At 42.7% G+C, this 20,191-nt stretch overlaps 1 protein-coding gene and 1 gene segment (V, D, J or C); both read right to left on the bottom strand.

Annotated features, from left to right (window-relative positions):
• The window catches only part of LOC120989007, a 769,594-nt gene that overhangs the window by 47,028 nt on the left and 702,375 nt on the right, over positions 1–20,191 (bottom strand). For all 8 annotated transcript variants that reach the window (XM_040416849.1, XM_040416848.1, XM_040416847.1 and 5 more), the window contains 2 exons: positions 14,277–14,582; positions 5,345–5,653 (listed from right to left, as the gene is read on the bottom strand). In XM_040416849.1, coding sequence (XP_040272783.1) covers positions 5,345–5,653; positions 14,277–14,582 — 615 coding nt within the window. The remainder of the gene's footprint in view (positions 1–5,344; positions 5,654–14,276; positions 14,583–20,191) is intronic.
• LOC120989011 overlaps positions 1–20,191 on the bottom strand; it is a 326,239-nt gene that overhangs the window by 215,529 nt on the left and 90,519 nt on the right.

The following is a 20,191-nucleotide window of genomic DNA, read 5'->3' as shown; positions in this document are numbered from 1 at the left end:
ATTTAAAATAATCCCAGTGAAATCTGCTTTCCAAAAACCATATGGCGTTTCTTTCCTTCTGTGCAATGCCATGTGCCCATACAGTAGGTTACGACAAAGACAGGTGCACCGAGCTCCTGGTATTGCCCATATGGACCAGGTAGGTTTAGCGTTAGGTCCCGAGCTACTTGAGAAACCTTGGCGCGGTGCTCGTGCTCAGACATGTCCTCACGTAGGACATGTAGGCTAATCTCTCAATTTTAACACCAGTTTGAGGGCCTAAGACCACAGAGTGCACCTGTCTTTGTTTTTGTTGTATTATATATACTGTTTATCACATCCACACATTTGCTATCCTGTGTAGGATGTCCATTGTGGTACTTGTGGTCCGCTGCAGGCATCCTCCATTGTATGCATTTTTGCTGGGGATTGCCATTAGTAGCGGACCACAAGTGCAGGATCTGCCCCCCCAGTATAGATGCACCACTGCATATGGGGTTGAGCACTTCCTGCTTTTTAATACCACGCCAATTTGTAGTTTGTATTTTGAATTTTTTGGAGGTGTAGAAACTCCTAGTCTAAATGTGCCTTTATTTCCATTCACAGGCAGCATTCTGGTGCACACGTGAGGCCCAGGCTATATCAGCCAGTCTTGGGTGGGGCTCAGAGCTCTCTGCCTCCTCCCATTGTATGCATGGTCACATGCTGGAGGTTACTGGGAGATTGCTCTGAGTCGGACCTTCCGCTCCTGTATTTCGCCCACTGGCTCCTGGTATTGCCCATATGGCCCAGGTAGGTTTAGCGTTTGGTCCCGAGCTACTTGAGAAACCTTGGCGCGGTGCTCGGGCTCAGACATGTCCTCACGTAGGACATGTTGGCTAATCTCTCAATTTTAACACCAGTTTGAGGGCTTAGTAAGACCGCAGAGTGCACCTGTCTTTGTTTTTGTTGTATTATATATACTGTTTATCACATCCACACATTTGCTATCCTGTGTAGGATGTCCATTGTGGTACTTGTGGTCCGCTGCAGGCATCCTCCATTGTATGCATTTTTGCTGGGGATTGCCATTAGCAGCGGACCACAAGTGCAGGATCTGCTCCTCCAGTATAGATGCACCACTGCATATGGGGTTGAGCACTTCCTGCTTTTTAATACCACGCCAATTTGTAGTTTGTGTTTCTGTAAACTACAGAATTAGGGCAATAAATATTGAGTTTTGTTTGGCTGTTAACCCTTGCTTTGTAACTGGAAAAATGGATTAAAATGGAAAATCTGCTAAAAAAGTGAAATTCTAATATTTCATCTCCATTTTCCATGAATTCTTGTGGGACACCTAAAGGGTTAACAAAGTTTTAAATACCTTGAGGGGTGTAGTTTCTAAAATGGGGTAATTTTTGGGTGGTTTATATGTAAGCCTCACAAAGTGACTTCAGAACTGATCTGGTCCTTAATAAGTGGGTTTTGGAAATTTTCTGAAAAATTTCAAGATTTGCTTCTAAACTTCTAAGCCTTCTAACATCCCTAAAAAATAAAATGGCATTCACAAAATGATACAAACATGAAGTAGACGTATGGTATTATTATCTATTATAAAAGTAGAGAATTTGAAATTTGGAAATTTGCTAAATTTTCAAACATTTTTTGTAAATTTGGTATTTTTTATAAATAAAAATGACATTTTTTGACTCAAATTTACCACTGTCATGAAGTACAATATGTGATGAGAAAACAATCTCAGAATGGCCTGAAAAATAAAAGCGTTTTAAAGTTATCACCACATAAAGTGACACATGTCAGATTAGCAAAAAATGGCCTGGTGCTTAAGGTGAAATATGGCAGGGTCCTTAAGGGGTTAAGAAACAGGGGGCCATATTTACAAATGAGCAATTTAGCTCATCTAAGGTTTTAAAACTTTTTTCTCACATGGTCGACAAGGGGACAGGGCAGAAAAGGGACAGAGTTTCCTGTAAAAGGGGGCAGGGCCTTCAATGCACCATTTTGTGCCAAAATTGTGCCACAATTGTGGTGTGAAAATCTGTCTCAAAGTAAGCTAATATAAGTTGGTATAGTTGGTATAGAGTCAGAGAAAAGTGTCATCCAGCCCGGGCCCTTGTGATAAATCAGGTGCCAGTCCAGAGAGCCTGTCTAAGTTTACAGGCTTAGTTAATGTGGGCCATTATAAAATATAGTTTTTTTCACATTAAATGGCTTCCATAACATCATAGAAACATGTCAGATTTCATAATCATTAGGTGTCTATGTGCTGGGACCAACACTGATCGCTAGCATTTGTATATCAAGAAGCCCATGTATTCTTCTTGCCCAAAGGGTTCCTCTATTGTTGGTGTCCACTGTGAAATTTTCAGTCAGGCTAGTTAGCTGTGACATCACAATCATGTTTCTGCCATGTAAACTCCTGTGACATCGGAGGTGATCTCACAAGGCCTCTTGAACACGGGCATCACGGATTTGGTCCGGATGCGTTCCGGGTGCATTGCGGGAAACCCGCGCGAGGGCGCACAGAATTTCAGTCAGTATTGTCTGCGATTGCGTTGCGAGTGCAAAGCGTTTTAATGCGTTTTACACGCGCGTGATAAAAAACTGAATGTGGTACCCAGACCCGAACCTGGACTTCTTCACTGAAGTTCAGGTTTGGGTTTGGTGTTCTGTAGATTTTATTATTTTCCATTATAGCATGGTTATAATGGAAAATAATAGCATTCTTTAATACAGAATGCTTAGTAAAATGTCCCCTGAAGTTAAAAAATAACAAAAAAAGACTCACCTCATTCACTTAATCATGCAGCCGTTATCGTCTTCTTTCTTCTTCTTGCAGGACCTGCAAAAGGACCTGCACTGATGTCATCATGATCACCACGTGGTGAGCGCGGTGACGTCAGCGCAGGTCCTGCTGAATGAAGATAGAAGGTAGTCTGCGGGGTGAGGGAGGGGAGATACATGGCACTGCTATTAATTGTGAGGACACAATACACAAAAGAGGAACCTGTAAATGGTTACAGACTGCTATCCAGTTGTATGCTACGGTATAATGAATGATCACACTGACAATCTGCACACACTGTGGCTGATATTGTGTGCTGTACGATGGCCTACGACTGTGCGCTAGTGTCACGGCTGAGGATGGGGAAAACCCTCAGCCGTGCGATGACTTAAGATGGTGGTCGCTGCTTGGCCAGGACAGGAATCAGGGAGCAGGTCACCTCCTATTACGTCCCTAGTTCTGACCCTGACTCCTAGCTGTATGAGCCGACCCTAATGGTAGGAGGGCTCATACTGCGGAACCTATGGGGTCCCTACTAGCCCTCAGGGTGGCCCTGAACTAGGAGCAGGGTAAGACGACCTGTTCCTCCTAGACACGGATGAACAGGAGTCTCACTGGCCAAGCTGCAAAGAAAGGGGAACATAAACAGCATATGGCAATGGCAGGTAAATGAAACAAGTACAACACCTACCTGCCACAGACACACAGCCTGGAACCCATGTACAAGTGCTGCTGTCCACAACAACACAAACGGACACAGCACACATCACACATCACACAGAAACCCAGGAAACCATAGCTGCAATAAACACAGAGACCAAAGAAACATCTTCATCACATCAGACATAAACTTATGACCACAAGGGTGGCCCTCACTGGCAGATGGTATATAACCAGGAGGATGACTCCAGCTAACCATGGCTGAAGTACCCCTCAGACTTCTGGCTTCCAGCAGGAGCTAAATAGCCCCAAGTGGCCACACCCACACACAGACACACCCAGTGTTCACACACAAGGAAAGGAGTTAACCCTTCCTACACCAGGCAAGGGAAGACTGCCACTTAAAGGGGAAGTGTACAAACAACAATCAAAGTGCAGCTGTTACCGCCGGTAACGACATGCGTGGCAACCATGTCCAGGAAAACAGCCAGAAGGCCGAGACACTGCCACCACATGTACACTACACCACACATTGCCAGGGGAAACCGCAAGTGACCTAAAGTGTCACAATGCACACATACAACCTCGTGCACAACACACCGGGAAAGTGCACACATACAACGAGAGGTTGCCAGGTGTACCCACATGCACCTGACAGCAAGCTGCCTAGCAACAGCTCAGGCTGCTATGCTGCCAAATACAAACATGTTGCCAGCGGCAACCACACGTGAGGCAACAAACAAGCAGCCCTTACCATGTGGTTGACAACAAAACCATAACCGCAGGCAACTGCATGCGGATAAGGAGTCACGACCATAACCATGGTCGTGACAGCTAGATTGTATGAGGTCAATAGCAAATCCTACTGAGCGGAGTAGTGCCTGATATACCTGCACCAGAGAAATATAATTGACTGTTTGCCTGTTGGTGTAACTGCTATGTATAGTGTGTCTGCCAAGAGTTGTAACCGCCAAGGGATTGTAAAGTACTGTTGTGCTGTCACCATTTAAGAGGACCTGTCCCCTCTCCTGACAGGCTTGTTTTAATAGCTTCATGCATTCCCCGTGTAATAACAATTCTGGAGCATGCCTGAATTGCAATTCTGACACCGTTTTATGGGTTTACTTATTTACAGTGTTTTCTATGTGGTAAAACTAAATGTTATCTTCTTTCTTTGAGTCAGTACAATTAAATCATAGTTTTCTTTGATACAAAAAAACGTAAAAACTTTGGAAAATTATTTTGTTTTGCATTGCTATGTTTTGAGCTCCATAACTTTTTATGTCTACTGAGCTGTGTGAGGGCATATTTTTTGCGTGGTGTAGTTATTATTACTGATACCATTTGTATCATCGCAGACAATCGAATAATAATAGTGCTAGGACGTTCCCCCATGGTCTGATAGGTGCGGGTCCTGCACCTATCTCGTAAACGAAGCCTTGAAAGTCACGGAGGGTGCACTGTTCATGTGTGGCTACCCTCCATTTATTTCTATGGGGCCGCCAAAAATAGCCGAGCGCTGGCTCGTCTATTTCCATCATCCCCATAGAAATGAATGGTAGCTGTGGCCGCCCATGAGGAGGTGCAGCCTCCATTACCTTCCCCGCTCTGTTCTCGGTGTAGGTGCGGGTCCCAGAGGAGGGACCTGCACCTATCAGACAATGGGGGCATATCCTAGCGATATTTCTTCATTGTCTAAAATGATACTACCCCTTTAAGCAGTTAATGAAAGAATGAAAGTAAATTTATATTTCAATAAAACTTTGCAATAAGTGAAAGGCGAAGTGCAGTTTCATACATTTGCTTTACTTATTTCAAATATTCATGTATTTTTACAGCTTTTTCTCCTATATCTATTACAAATATTCATACAGTATGGTCATATTTACTTATTACGTACAATATATCTTCTACACTTACCAATTCCCTTTGATTTCTCTACTGGTACAGTAGAGCAAGGCCGGTTAACCACACATGTCACTGTTCTTATTTCTTTTAGTTCTTTCTTGGTTACAGTATATGTTACTTTGTACGTATCCTTTAGTTTGTCAGCTTTTGCAAATACACTTGTCATTTTCATAATCTTGTCATCAAATTTTAAAGTCACTTGACTAGGATTCAGATTGCTAACCTGAATTAAACATATTATTTTAGCATTGGCATTTAGTACATCTTCGCTGGAGGGTAATGTCAGGTCTACAACAGGGTCTTCAAAGCTGTTTGGACAAGCTGAGGAAATTAAGACATTTAATTAGGATTACAGGGAAGTAGATTAGCTACATTTACAACAGCTGTATACTCAGCAGTGATATTGTTATTCACATGTAAGAGTAGGGTCTCATTCACATGGGAAAACTATGCAGGTAATTTATTAAGACCGGCGTTTTCTGTGCTGGTCTTGATATCCCTCAAGAGCAGACCTGGGCAAACTACGGCCCGCGGGCCGTATACGGCCCGGCGGACCTTTTAATCCGGCCCCCGGGCGGAGCCAGAGGCGTGCCAAGCAACGATACCCCTCCTCCGCGAATGAAGAGGACTTCCGACTCGGCGTGCTGCGTGTGGCATGGCGCGGTGGCAGGGAGGCAGCGTCAGCGTCAGTACTGTCTAGGTAAGACACAGCAGGGGGGGGGGGTGCCTCGTGCGAGCCGTACCCGGGACCCGGCCGGCCGCAATTATTCCCTTCTCTGTAACAGCGCAGCGCCCGCGGCTCTCATAGTATCGGCTGTGACTGTCTGACACTGACAGTCACAGAGCCGACAAGCATGAAGCTGCGGCCGCCTCCCCCTGTGCTGTGTGTAGTCAGTGTGACTAACACATGGCTGATCATCTCTGAGCATTACGTTTCTAAAGGCAAGGGGGGGGGGGGGAGGGGTGTGTACTATTGTAAGGGGGGGGGGGTGTTCTGTATATGATGGGGGGGCCGGGGGGGTGTTCTGTACACAAGGGGACAATGGCTGGATTCACAGGGGACAATGGCTGGATTCACAGGGGACAATGGCTGGATTCACATTGGACAATGGCTGGATTCACAGGGGGACAATGGCTGGATTCACAGGGGACAATGGCTGGATTCACAGTGGGACAATTGCTGGATTCACAGTGGGACAATTGCTGGATTCACAGGGGGACAATGGCTGGATTCACAGGGGGACAATGGCTGGATTCACAGGGGGACAATGGCTGGATTCACAGGGGGACAATGGCTGGATTCACAGGGGGACAATGGCTGGATTCACAGGGGGACAATGGCTGGATTCACAGGGGGACAATGGCTGGATTCACAGGGGACAATGGCTGGATTCACAGGGGACAATGGCTGGATTCACAGGGGACAATGGCTGGATTCACAGGGGACAATGGCTGGATTCACATGGGGACAATGGCTGGATTCACAGGGGACAATGGCTGGATTCACAGGGGACAATGGCTGGATTCACAGGGGACAATGGCTGGATTCACATTGGACAATGGCTGGATTCACAGGGGGACAATGGCTGGATTCACAGGGGACAATGGCTGGATTCACATGGGGACAATGGCTGGATTCACAGTGGGACAATTGCTGGATTCACAGGGGGACAATGGCTGGATTCACAGGGGGACAATGGCTGGATTCACAGGGGGACAATGGCTGGATTCACAGGGGGACAATGGCTGGATTCACAGGGGGACAATGGCTGGATTCACAGGGGGACAATGGCTGGATTCACAGGGGGACAATGGCTGGATTCACAGGGGGACAATGGCTGGATTCACAGGGGACAATGGCTGGATTCACAGGGGACAATGGCTGGATTCACAGGGGACAATGGCTGGATTCACATGGGGACAATGGCTGGATTCACATGGGGACAATGGCTGGATTCACAGGGGACAATGGCTGGATTCACAGGGGACAATGGCTGGATTCACAGGGGACAATGGCTGGATTCACAGGGGGACAATGGCTTTCACTAATATGAGTCACAAATAGTGAAAAATGTTCATTGTTTTGGGAAATTTTGTTTAATAAATTTAAATTTTTTTCTTGTAAGGCAACCTCACTTTTTCATTGTTTAACTATAACAAGTACTCGTACCAGTTGTCCAACAATGATATTTACTGCTTTTTATAAAGAAATACAATTGATTTTATGCAGTATTGAGTTTAGCCTTTTGGCCCGGCCCTCCAAAATATTTTCAGTTTCTCATGTGGCCCCATCGAAAAAATAATTGCCCACCCCTGCTCAAGAGGATGCTCTTCATTTATGATGAGGCACACACATCCTCCAGCAGTCTTCATTACACCAGTTTTATGTTTGCATAAATTGTGTTAAAAAGTTGCAAACCCAGGGTTTGAAACTTTATGGCACTTTTCTAGAGTGTGGAGATCATAAATCTCCTCTATGTGTACAGATGCAGAATTGCTGTCCACAGTCCCTATAATTCCATATTACAGAAGCGTGGGCAATATGTGTGCTACTGTATGTCACCATACTCTTTCCTAGCTATATTGAAGTCTGTTGGGCACCACATACACCAGCACACTGCAAAGCCACATGTGAAAACACTTGTAAGATATTCCAAAAAATAGCCAAGAACACATACATGCACTATAGCACATCAATGTGAACAATAAAATATTAAGTTAATTAAATATTCAAAAAACAGGTCAAAATAGAGTCCCACAGAACACAAAATAATTAAATGGCTCAAGGTTCAGACCTGCATGCCTGGGTGGAAAACACAAATGATACGACCAAGATATAAAGTATATTCAGAAAAAAAAAAGAAAACAATAATGAAAAATATATATGCATTGTATAACACCCCTAATATTGTTGTTTTCATTTTACTGTGTATACTTATTATTTTGTATTGTATGGTCATGTCATTGGTGGGCTTTACCCAGGCATGCAGGTTAGAACCTTTCCCTTGAGGCATTTTGTCTTGTGGGCAACCTTATTATGGCTGTGGATCCAGAACATGATTTTTGGATAGCTTTGTGCTTTTTTGTTTTTAATTACCATACTGTATTTGCCCAGTCTCTTTCTGTATAGTCAGTAAAGTTTATATTGTATTTTCCATGTTCATATGCAGTCGTGTACGTTTGTTGTTTTTTTTTATTTTTTTATTTTATACATTTTCCTAGCCGAGCTTCTAGTGGCGAATCCATCAAGAATATGGTATATGAGGGAACATTTTTTTTGAATCCATGATTAAAAAATATCCCTTCATATATGATGTTTCTGTACTAAATAACAGGCACACACAAAGGTGTTATGGATATTATAGATCAGTGTAACACATTTATAAATGACAATGTTTAAAGGGGTTATCCTTAAAAAAAATGATAGGTCATCATTATCACATCAGAAGAGGTCCAAGTCCCGGCATCCCTGCTGACCAGCTGTTTCAGGGAGCCGCTGCTCTCCCAGGAGCTCTGGTGAGTGATGCAGCCTCCTGCCAGTTTTCTAAGGACAGCGCCATACATTGTATAGTAGCAATGCTTGGTGGTGCAGCGAAGTCCCATTGACTTGAATGGGGCTGAGATGCAACTTGTAGGCCGTGTGACCAATGTACAGTGACAGAAGTCACTGACCTAGGAAGAAGCTGCGTTGCTTATGGCCTCTTCAAACTATCCGGAGGATAAGTCTTAAATATCTTTTCCTGGATAACCCCTTTAAGGCCCTTGGACAATACTTTTGAAAAAACACAAATACAAGTTAGTTATTAAAGGTATGTTTGGCCTCTTTCACACGAACGATACGGATTGTATCAGGGTGCGTTCAGGATGTGTTCAGAATTCGTTTAGTGAAACTCGCCCCATTTTGCAAGCAAATTCAGTCAGTTTTGTCTGCAATTGCTTGCGTTCAGTGTTTCAGTTTTTTCTGCGCGGGTGCAATGCTTTTTGATGCGTTTAAACACAACATCTCCTAACGACCATCAGTTAAAAACACATTGCATCCGGACGCAATGCATTTTTCACTGAAGGGCCATTCGCTTCTCTCGGCGAAAAACGCAGAATATATAACATGCTGTGATTCTCACACAACACAGAAATACAATCAACAGAATGCAAGAGCAGATTTATGAAACTAAAATAAAAACTGTCTTTGTTGCCCATAGCAACCAATCAGTGAAGTAGAGATAACCAAATCTATTCTAACCAAATCATATTTGTTAAGAAGTTCACAAAAACTCTTCTAAATGAATCTGAATATTTGGCAATTTGCGTCATACTGATCATTTAAAGAGATAGTACTCTTTTTGTGTGTGCATAAGCCAACCTTTTTTCCACCAAAAACCTGTTACAAAGCTTCTACAATTTACAGTTTATAAATGTTTTATAGGCATATTCCCAGCACTACCAGCAGCATATATTTCATTGCACACTGCTAGTGTTGGGCGAGCATGCTCGGCCCATCGCGGTGTTCAGCCGAATATAGTGTTCATAGCAAGAGACATTTAACTGCACCTGTAATTCTTTCCCAAAAAACTATTGCAAATCTGCTACTGTTTATCAGTGCATAGCTTCTCCAAGTGCCAATTTGTTTTTCAAACAAAAGTAAAGAAAATAGATTTATCAGTCGTATTGCTGACCTAACGTACATTGGTTTAGATTTTCTAATGTGCCTGTGCACTAACAATATACAGTCAGGTCCATAAATATTGGGACATCGACACAATTCTAACATTTTTGGCTCTATACACCACCACAATGGATTTGAAATGAAACAAACAAGATGTGATTTAACTGCAGACTGTCAGCTTTAATTTGAGGGCATTTACATCCAAATCATGTGAACGGTGTAGGAATTACAACAGTTTTTATATGTGCCTCCCACTTGTTAAGGAACCAAAAGTAATGGGACAGAATAATAATAAATCAAACTTTCACTTTTTAATACTTGGTTGCAAATCCTTTGCAGTCAATTACAGCCTGAAGTCTGGAACGCATAGACATCACCAGACGCTGGGTTTCATCCCTGGTGATGTTCTGCCAGGCCTCTACTGCAACTGTCTTCAGTTCCTGCTTTCTTGGGGCATTTTCCCTTCAGTTTTGACTTCAGCAAGTGAAATGCATGCCCAATCGGATTCAGGTGAGGTGATTGACTTGGCCATTACATAACATTCCACTTCTTTCCCTTAAAAAACTTTTTGGTTGCTTTTGCAGTATGCTTTGGGTCATTGTCCATCTGCACTGTGAAGCACCATCCAATGAGTTCTGAAGCATTTGGCTGAATATGAGCATATAATATTGCCTGAAACACTTCAGAATTCGTCCTGCTCCTTTTGTCAGCAGTCACATCATCAATAAATACAATAGAACCAGTTCCATTGGCAGCCATACATGCCCACGTCATGACACTACCACCACCATGCTTCACTGATAAGGTGGTATGCTTAGGATCATGAGCAGTTCCTTTCCTTCTCCATACTCTTCTTTTCCCATCACTCTGGTGCAAGTTGATCTTGGTCTCATCTGTCCATAGGATGTTGTTCCAGAACTGTGAAGGCTTTTTTAGATGTTGCTTGGCAAACATTAATCTGGCCTTCCTGTTTTTGAGGCTCACCAATGGTTTACATTTTGTGGTGAACCCTCTGTATTCACTCTGGTGAAGTCTTCTCTTGATTGTTGACTTTGACACACATACACCTACCTCCTGGAGAGTGTTCTTGATCTGGCCAATTGTTGTGAAGGGTATTTTCTTCACCAGGGAAAGAAGTCTTCGGTCATCCACCACAATTGGTTTCCGTGGTTTTCCGGGTCTTTTGGTGTTGCTGACATCACCGATGCGTTCCTTCTTTTTAAGAATGTTCCAAACACTTGTTTTGGTCACGCCTAAAGTTTTTTGCTATCTCTGATGGGTTTGTTTTGTTTTTTTTCAGCCTAATGATGGCTTGCTTCACTGTTAGTGACAGCTCTTTGGATCTCATCTTGAGAGTTGACAGCAACAGATTCCAAATGCAAATAGCACACTTGAAATGAAATCTGGACCTTTTATCTGCTCATTGTAATTGGGATAATGAGGGAATAACACACACCTGGCCATGGAACAGCTGAGAAGCCAATTGTCCCATTACTTTTGGTCCCTTAACAAGTGGGAGGCACATATGCAAACTGTTGTAATTCCTACACCGTTCACCTGATTTGGTGATTTGGATGTAAATACCCTCAAATTAAAGCTGACAGTCTGCAGGTAAAGCACATCTTGTTCGTTTCATTTCAAATCCATTGTGGTGGTGTATAGACCCAAAAATGTTAGAATTGTAATGATGTCCCAATATTTATGGACATGACTGTATTTAAAAAGTACCTTAGTATATTAGTACCTCTGGCCAGCAGTCAATTTTTTTTTCTAAAAAAGTATTTAAAATTGTCTAGTTCTCAGAAATTTTTTATTCTAAGAAATTGTTTAAAACTGTCTTGTTCTCAAAAAATTGTTGAAAATTGTCTCTAGGTCACCACCAAAATGTATAAAAGTTGTCTCCCTAAAAATTTGTTTTCTCCATTGCGCCTGCATTTACCAAACTATCGCTATCTGCATCTTCCATAACTTCTCAAGAAAAGTCATCCATGCCTTGTACTCTCATTCGGTGGAGAGCGTAAGATGCTCCTGGAAAATGTTGCTGTGCACCAAGGTGCATGTCACCATGGACACATGGAGCAGTTGTTACGGCCAGGGACAGTACTTGTCTTTTAGGGTCCACTGAGTCAATGATTTCTGCAGCAGTACGCAGCACCACAGTAACAGTCCTATTGACACCGCCATGTTTTTGTTGGTGTGGTTTCGACACCAGTCTCTTATTCATATCCTCCATCTGTATCCATTTCAGTGGGCTTTCTACCATCCCCAACAGAAACAGCTCTCCTTTCATATCTGTAACCTGAAGTGTTGCCATGGTGTCTTAGAACTGGGAAGAGAAACCACACAGCAGATTTCCCGCTGGATATCTCCCCACCAACTTTAACCGGACAAAATAATCAGTGACAATGGCAGAAATATTATGGATACTCTGAATGTGGGGGAAATAAGACATGTTGATGCATGATGCCACCATGGCAGGGAACAGGGAGTTTTTTTCAGCTCAGACAGTGTGGCAGCTTATAATTTCTCTGATACTTGTAAAAGAGAAAATATTCAAGTTGATGTAGCAAAAGATGGTGGGAGAAGAACAGCTTGCCCATTTTGCTGGCCACCCTGTAGCTGTTGAGGACCTACACACAAAATTTCATGGACAAGAATGTGGAGGAGGATGAAGTACTGTCACTAGAGGAGGAGCAGTTAGTAGTGCAGGAGGATGAATGATATGATAATGACACTGGCCATGATGATCAATCAATGCAGTGGGGCCGTGGAACGTTGGCTAACCTAGCGAGCATGGAAAGCTGTATGCTCTCTTGCTTACGTACTGATAGGAATATCATTAGCATCAAGCTATCTTAAAATTACTGAATAGACATGCTTTTAAACCCTCGCAATCTAAGCAAAATGGGGGAATGTTTTCTGTTTCTGAAAGTAAGTCAGAACTGGTGTATTACCAAGATACACTGCGTGCACACAGCTTGCTGCAGCTTTCGGCTGAGCCGATCTACGGTGGGCCACCTGAGCCCTCCTTGCAGCCTCCAGCCAAGTACATAACAACTTTATGCTCCTAGCATTAATTAATGCTGGAAATGTCAGGTACATATAGGGAGGTATTTTATGTTGCTGGGACAGTATTTTGTACGACTCTGTGGCATTCGGTTATGCTGGGGTGGTATTATATGCTGCACTATTGTATTCTTGACTCCCCCGCCCCATCCCCCCACTTGAGTTGTCCCTACCTACTTGTGTTGGCCTCATTTGTTAATTTAGACCCAATTACGGCATGGAGCCACATTTAGATTTTTTTCCAGGGCAACTTTATGTTCCAAATCCATCCCTGGCCCCACTACAACCTCTGCTGAGTCACCGACCTCACTCTGTCTCTTCTACCCCAAGTAACAGAAGTCAAAACAGCACCAACAGCAGCCAATTCAGTATCAGAAACATAATGGAGCAGATTTTTCAACTGCACCGCCAGGCTGATGCAAATCAGCAAACAAATACATACCGCTCGCTATTAAGAAGTCAGGAAGACAAGTAACAGCTACTAGGGACAGTTATATCCCTATATAGTGTAGAACATCTGTTACTTGCCTCCCTGCCTTCTCAATAGTGAATGCTTAGTGATCAATTCTCGCTGTAATTCATCTAGCTGTTCTCTTCTTACACATCACTCCAGCCTTACAAAGGAACAATTATAGAGAAAACAGCCAACTACAGATATAATATATAGGCAGTTTTAGGGCTACATAGGATAAAAGAAAGGCAGTGGGGGCAGCAGCAGTCAGCCTGGAGTGCGTCTCCACAGTTCAGTAATTAGAAGCCGAAGAATGCTGCTAATGCAAAAAATGGACCACTTCAGAGCTATTTTTGTAATAGAAACGTACAATTTCAGTAATTAAAGTATATAACAAAAATGGTCCTTATCACTGTCCCTACACATTGCAAAAAAAATAAAAATAACAAAACTTTAACAACCTGCGTTCCACCAGCTGTTTCAAAACTACATCTCCCAGCATGCCTAGACAGACTGCAACTTTTGGGGTATGCTGGGAGTTGTAGTTTTGCAACAGCTGGAGGGCCGCAGGTTGAGCATCCCTGCTTTAAGGCATAATGTTTGGACCGCTTGTTCAGAGCAAGCCACTGTTTTTTTCCAGTAACAATGTGTGTATTTAATCACCTTCTGCCCCAATACGGGATAATGTTTGGAACATTTTTTATTTATTTTAAAAAGCAAATTAGAAAGTGCAGTAAAAAAAATCAAGTCAGATTGTTACTTACCAGAGCATTTAGTGATATTCATCAGATAGTGCTGAGCTTGATGGGTAATTTGACATGTATAAATGTCTTTTTCATTCCATTGTACACTTATTGCACTCTTTCCAAAGTACATGTTATTTTTTCTGTTTAACATGGCAATAAAATCCTTGCCTTTGTCTTGGAGTATTTGCCCATTCTTCAACCAGGCAATGGAAGCATCATGAGGCCAGAAGTCAGAGACTAAGCAAATTAAAGTTGAATTATTCTTGTTCTCACAAGATGCCATAATTTCATTTCTGGGAGATCTGAACTTAATTTGAGTATGATCTGACAGAAGAAAAAAAATACAAGAGAAATACATTAATACAACCCACTGTACAGACATAGTAATCTACTGTATATTAAAGCAGACATCTTTAAATGGGTTGGCCAGTTTATATTACTCACTGCAGATGTGGTGGTAACAGCACGTGCATGTAGATAGTAATAAGCATTATTAAACAATCAGCACTGATGTCTGATATTTTAATATGAATAATTCAAGTTTACATGCCGGCGTTACACTAGGAACATGGCCGTCCATCAGTGGCCTCCATTAGTTTACACTGGAGATGGACAGGGGAACTAGTGCATGCACATTCCGTTCCCAGTGTAAGTGAATGGAGGTCACTGGTGGATGGAACCCTCCATCAGCAGCTACAGTTGCAAGAAAAAGTATGTGAACCCTTTGGAATGATATGGATTTCTGCACAAATTGGTCATAAAATGTGATCTGATCTTCATCTAAGTCCCAACAATAGACAATCACAGTCTGCTTAAACTAATAACACACAAAGAATTAAATGTTACCATGTTTTTATTGAACATACCATGTAAACATTCGCAGTGCAGGTGGAAAAAGTATGTTAACCCCTAGACTAATGACATCTCCAAGAGCTAATTGGAGTGAGGTGTCAGCCAACTGGAGTCCAATCAATGAGATGAGATTGGAGGTGTTGGTTACAGCTGCTCTGCCCTATAAAAAACACACACCGGTTTGCTTTTCACAAGAAGCATTGCCTGATGTAAATGATGCCTCGCACAAAAGAGCTCTCAGAAGACCTACGATTAAGAATTGTTGACTTGCATAAAGCTGGAAAGGGTTATAAAAGTATCTCCAAAAGCCTTGCTGTTCATCAGTCCACAGTAAGACAAATTGTCTATAAATGGAGAAAGTTCAGCACTGCTGCTACTCTCCCTAGGAGTGGCCGTCCTGTAAAGATGACTGCAAGAGCACAGGTCAGACTGCTCAATGAGGTGAAGAAGAATCCTAGAGTGTCAGCTAAAGACTTACAAAAGTCTCTGGCATATGCTAACATCCATGTTAGCGAATCTACGATATGTAAAACACTAAACAAGAATGGATTTCATGGGAGGATACCACAGAGGAAGCCTCAGCTGTCCAAAAAAAACATTGCTGCACGTTTACAGTTTGCACAAGAGCACCTGGATGTTCCACAGCAGTACTGGCAAAATATTCTGTGGACAGATGAAACCAAAGTTGAGTTGTTTGGAAAAAACACACAACACTATGTGTGGAGAAAAAGAGGCACATCACACCAACATCAAAACCTTATCCCAACTGTGAAGTATGGTGATGGGGCATCATGGTTTGGGGCTGCTTTGCTGCGTTAGGGCCTGGACGGATTGCTATCATCTAATGAAAAATGAATTCCCAAGTTTATCAAGACATTTTGCAGGAGAACTTAAGGCCATCTGTCCACCAGCTGAAGCTCAACATAAGATGGGTGTTGCAACAGGACAACGACCCAAAGCATAGAAGTAAATCAACAACAGAATGGCTTAAACAGAAGAAAATACGCCTTCTGGAGTGGCCCTGTCAGAGTCCTGACCTCAACCCGATTGAGATGCTGTGGCATGACCTCAAGAATGCGATTCACACCAGATATCCAAAGAATATTGCTGAACTGAAACAGTTCTGTAAAGAGGAATGGTCAAGAATTATTCCTGACCGTTGTGCACGTCTGATCTGCAACTACAGGAAACGTTTGGTTGAAGTTATTGCTGCCAGAGGAGGTTTAACCAGTTATTAAATCCAAGGGTTGACATACCTTTTCCACCTGCACTGTGAATGTTTACATGGTGTGTTCAAAAAAAACATGGTAACATTTAATTATTTGTGTGTTATTAGTTTAAGCAGACTGTGATTGTCTATTGTTGTGACTTAGATGAAGATCGGATCGCATTTTATGACTAATTTGTGCAGAAATCCATATTATTCCAACGGGTTCACATACTTTTTCTTGCAACTGTATTTCTGGAGTGAAACACCGCAAAGCAGGTGAGCGGACCTGCATGTAAATGTTGCAGTATAATAAGTTGAACTGTATGGACTTACAGTATGTCTTTTTTCATCCTTACAAACTCTATTACTATGTATGCTATTTATGTTTTACACTTACCAACATCTTTCAATTGATCCTCTTTGATCATAGGACAGATGTCTTGTGCAATACACGATACTCTTTTTACAGATTTCTAAGTATCTTGGGTAACGTTGTGAATGTATACAACACTTGCTACTTTCACACTAGCATTATTATTTTCCTGTATTGAGATCTGTCATAGGGTCTCAATACCAGAAAAAAAAGCTTCAGTTTTGTTCCCATTCATTGTCAATTGAGACAAAACGTAACTGAACAGAACAGAATGCTCCAAAATGCATTCCGTTCCATTTATTTTAGTTGCGTTCCCATACTGGAGAGCAAACCGCAACATGTTGTAGTTTGCTTTCCATCCTGGGATCGGAGCAAGATGGATCCAGCAAGACCCCCAATGCAAGTCAATGGGGACGGATACGTATTCTCTGCCACAATCTGCCAAAATAGAAAACAGATCTGTCCTCCATGGAGTTCATGACGGATCCGTCTTGGCTATATTAAAGATAATACAACCGGATCCCTTCATAACGGATGCAGATGGTTGTATATCAGTAACGGAAGCGTTTTTGCTGAACCCTGCCGGATCCAGTAAAAATGCTAGTGTGAACGTAGCCTTAGTCTTTTCTTTGTATCTATACGTGCATTACTGTTTGTATTGTCAAAATTTAGGAAGAATCTAAATTGGTACCAAATACAGAACAACCAACTCTGCCATTGCCGTACATCAAATGTTCAACAGAAAGTAATTCCAGGTTTACAACTGGTTTCACAAAGCTGTCTATAATGGAATATACACTCACCTAAAGAATTATTAGGAACACCATACTAATATGGTGTTGGACCCCCTTTTACCTTCAGAACTGCCTTAATTCTTCCTGGCATTGATTCAACAAGGTGCTGATAGCATTCTTTAGAAATGTTGGCCCATATTGATAGGATAGGATCTTGCAGTTGATGGAGATTTGAGGGATGCACATCCAGGGCACGAAGCTCCCGTTCCACCACATCCCAAAGATGCTCTATTGGGTTGAGATCTGGTGACTGTGGGGGCCATTTTAGTACAGTGAACTCATTCTCATGTTCAAGAAACCAATTTGAAATGATTTGAGCTTTGTGACATGGTGCATTATCCTGCTGGAAGTAGCCATCAGAGGATGGATACATGTTCTCATTCTGTTTACGCCACATTCGGACTCTACCATTTGAATGTCTCAACAGAAATCGAGACTCATTAGACCAGGCAACATTTTTCCAGTCTTCAACAGTCCAATTTTGGTGAGCTTGTGCAAATTGTAGCCTCTTTTTCCTATTTGTAGTGGAGATGAGTGGTACCCGGTAGGGTCTTCTGCTGTTGTAGCCCATCCGCCTCAAGGTTGTGCGTGTTGTGGCTTCACAAATGCTTTGCTGCATACCTCAGTTGTAACGAGTGGTTATTTCAGTCAACGTTGCTCTTCTATCAGCTTGAATCAGTCAGCCCATTCTCCTCTGACCTCTATCATCCACAAGGCATTTTTGCCCACAGGACTACCGCATACTGGATGTTTTTCCCTTTTCACACCATTCTTTGTAAAACCTAGAAATGGTTGTGCGTGAAAATCCCAGTAAGGCCTCATGCACACGACAGTATTTTTTTGCGGGCCGCAAAACGGGGTTCCGTTGGTCCGTGATCCGTGACCGTTTTTGCAACCGTTGTGCTTCCGTGTGTCCGTGTTCCCGTTTTTTTTGCGGCCCGTCATAAAACATGGGATGGTTTAAAGAATGTGATTTTAATAGCTCCACCCTGGATACTGGTATAAATGAAGGGCACCTGAGTTTGGTTTTGTGGCCATTTTCTGTAGTCTTTCCAGAGTACAGAGGTTATTTTGGCTGCTTCTCTTTGCTGTTTCACCATGTCGGATTCAGAGGAAGAGTTCTTACTGCATTGGGTTGTTTGTCGGCAATGGGGACCGCGCACTCCTTTGTTGAATGAGCAACCTGTTAGACGGCGACGATTTTGGGTCCATCCGATTGTTTCCCAACGCTACCGGAAAGGACACTTCCATACCCTCTACAATGATCTGCGGCAGCATCCTGAGAAGTTCTATTCCTTCTGTCGGATGTCAGTGGGTACATTTGATCGCTTGCTGTCGTCTCTACGTACTGTCCTTACCTTTATGGACACCAATATGAGGCGCAGCATTTCTCCTACGGAAAGGCTCATTGTCACGTTGAGGTAAGCAATATTGAACATTTTAACTTTACCCAGTAATGTGCAGTGCTTGTGTCAGGAGTAACATGTGCTTGAAAATGGCTGCTGTGAAACATGTGCTACTGTTTGCTTTGTTAACGTTTCTATTTGTTGTTTAAAACTTTTTAGAGCTGTTTTTTGCTTTACCCCTTTATTCCCTGCCACCTAAGAATCCATTATTGCAGTTTTTAGTTTATTTTGTGCAAGTTTTAAACGTGTGTTCAGCTAACGGCCTCCAGACACTCCATGAATCCTCTGCACTCGCCAGTAGGTTTTGTAAAAGGTTGCTTTAGTCAGTCAGTCAGCCATGTTCCAGCAGGCTGTAACCTTTTTTTTTTTTTTTTTTTTTTTTTTACAATTGCTGTTGGGTGCCTTGGATTTTTGGAGTGTCTATAAGAATTGGGTTCCTCGGTCAGGATATGTAGCTGCGTGCACCACCCTATTTGAAGTCTAGATACCAGTCTGTTCCATATTATTGAGGATTGTGCTGCTGTCAACACCTGCGATTGTCTGCTATTGTACTCTTTATGCCTAATGTTCTCATCTTTTTGGACTTGCGCATGACTATCTCCATTTCCAAGGGGCTAAACACAGTTGTTGGAACTTACTTGTGGTAGTCCTGGCCACACCCCATTTGCTGATTTGGGTTTGCCCTTTGCATTTTAAACCGTAACGGGAGTTTAAGCAATCATGGTCAAGGGGCAGTGATGGCGAGCCGTTTTGCGCCCGGGATGCGAAATATCAATCCCGATCCTTCCAGTTTAATGCAAAATGTACACACGGCCAATTTGCAGGAATACTGTAGTCCAATATAGTTTAGCGATTAAGCCTTTTCGCATTGTGCCCTAAATGCCTAGTGTAATTCCAGGCTGCCTGTCGTTTTCATAGTGTGCCCTGTGCTGATGAATGCTTTTGAAAGTCGATGGAGTTTTTTGGAAAGCCCTAGACTTTTCAATGGTTGGGGGTGCCCACACAGAGGGCCTCTGGAACCTGTCCCATAGGTTTCCGCTTCTCTACACATAGGGTGTTTACAATCATGTAGTGTATTCAAAATTCGACTAGAATCATGAATCTGTGGTTTCCTTGCATTTACTGATGCCTTTTTCCTTTGTCAACAGATTCCTTGCCTCTGGAAACTCTTTTGCATCCCTGCATTTTGAGTTTCTGTTAGGAACCTCGACGATATCTCGGATTGTACGACACACTTGCCATGTCATCTGGCAGCAACTCCGAGAGACGGTGATGCCGCAGCCCAAGGCGGACGATTG

Source organism: Bufo bufo, chromosome 2 (assembly GCF_905171765.1).
Source record: "Bufo bufo chromosome 2, aBufBuf1.1, whole genome shotgun sequence".
NCBI classification, from domain to species: Eukaryota; Metazoa; Chordata; class Amphibia; order Anura; family Bufonidae; genus Bufo; species Bufo bufo.
Note: the sequence above shows the minus strand (reverse complement) of the source record. Positions and strands in the feature narration are given on the sequence as shown.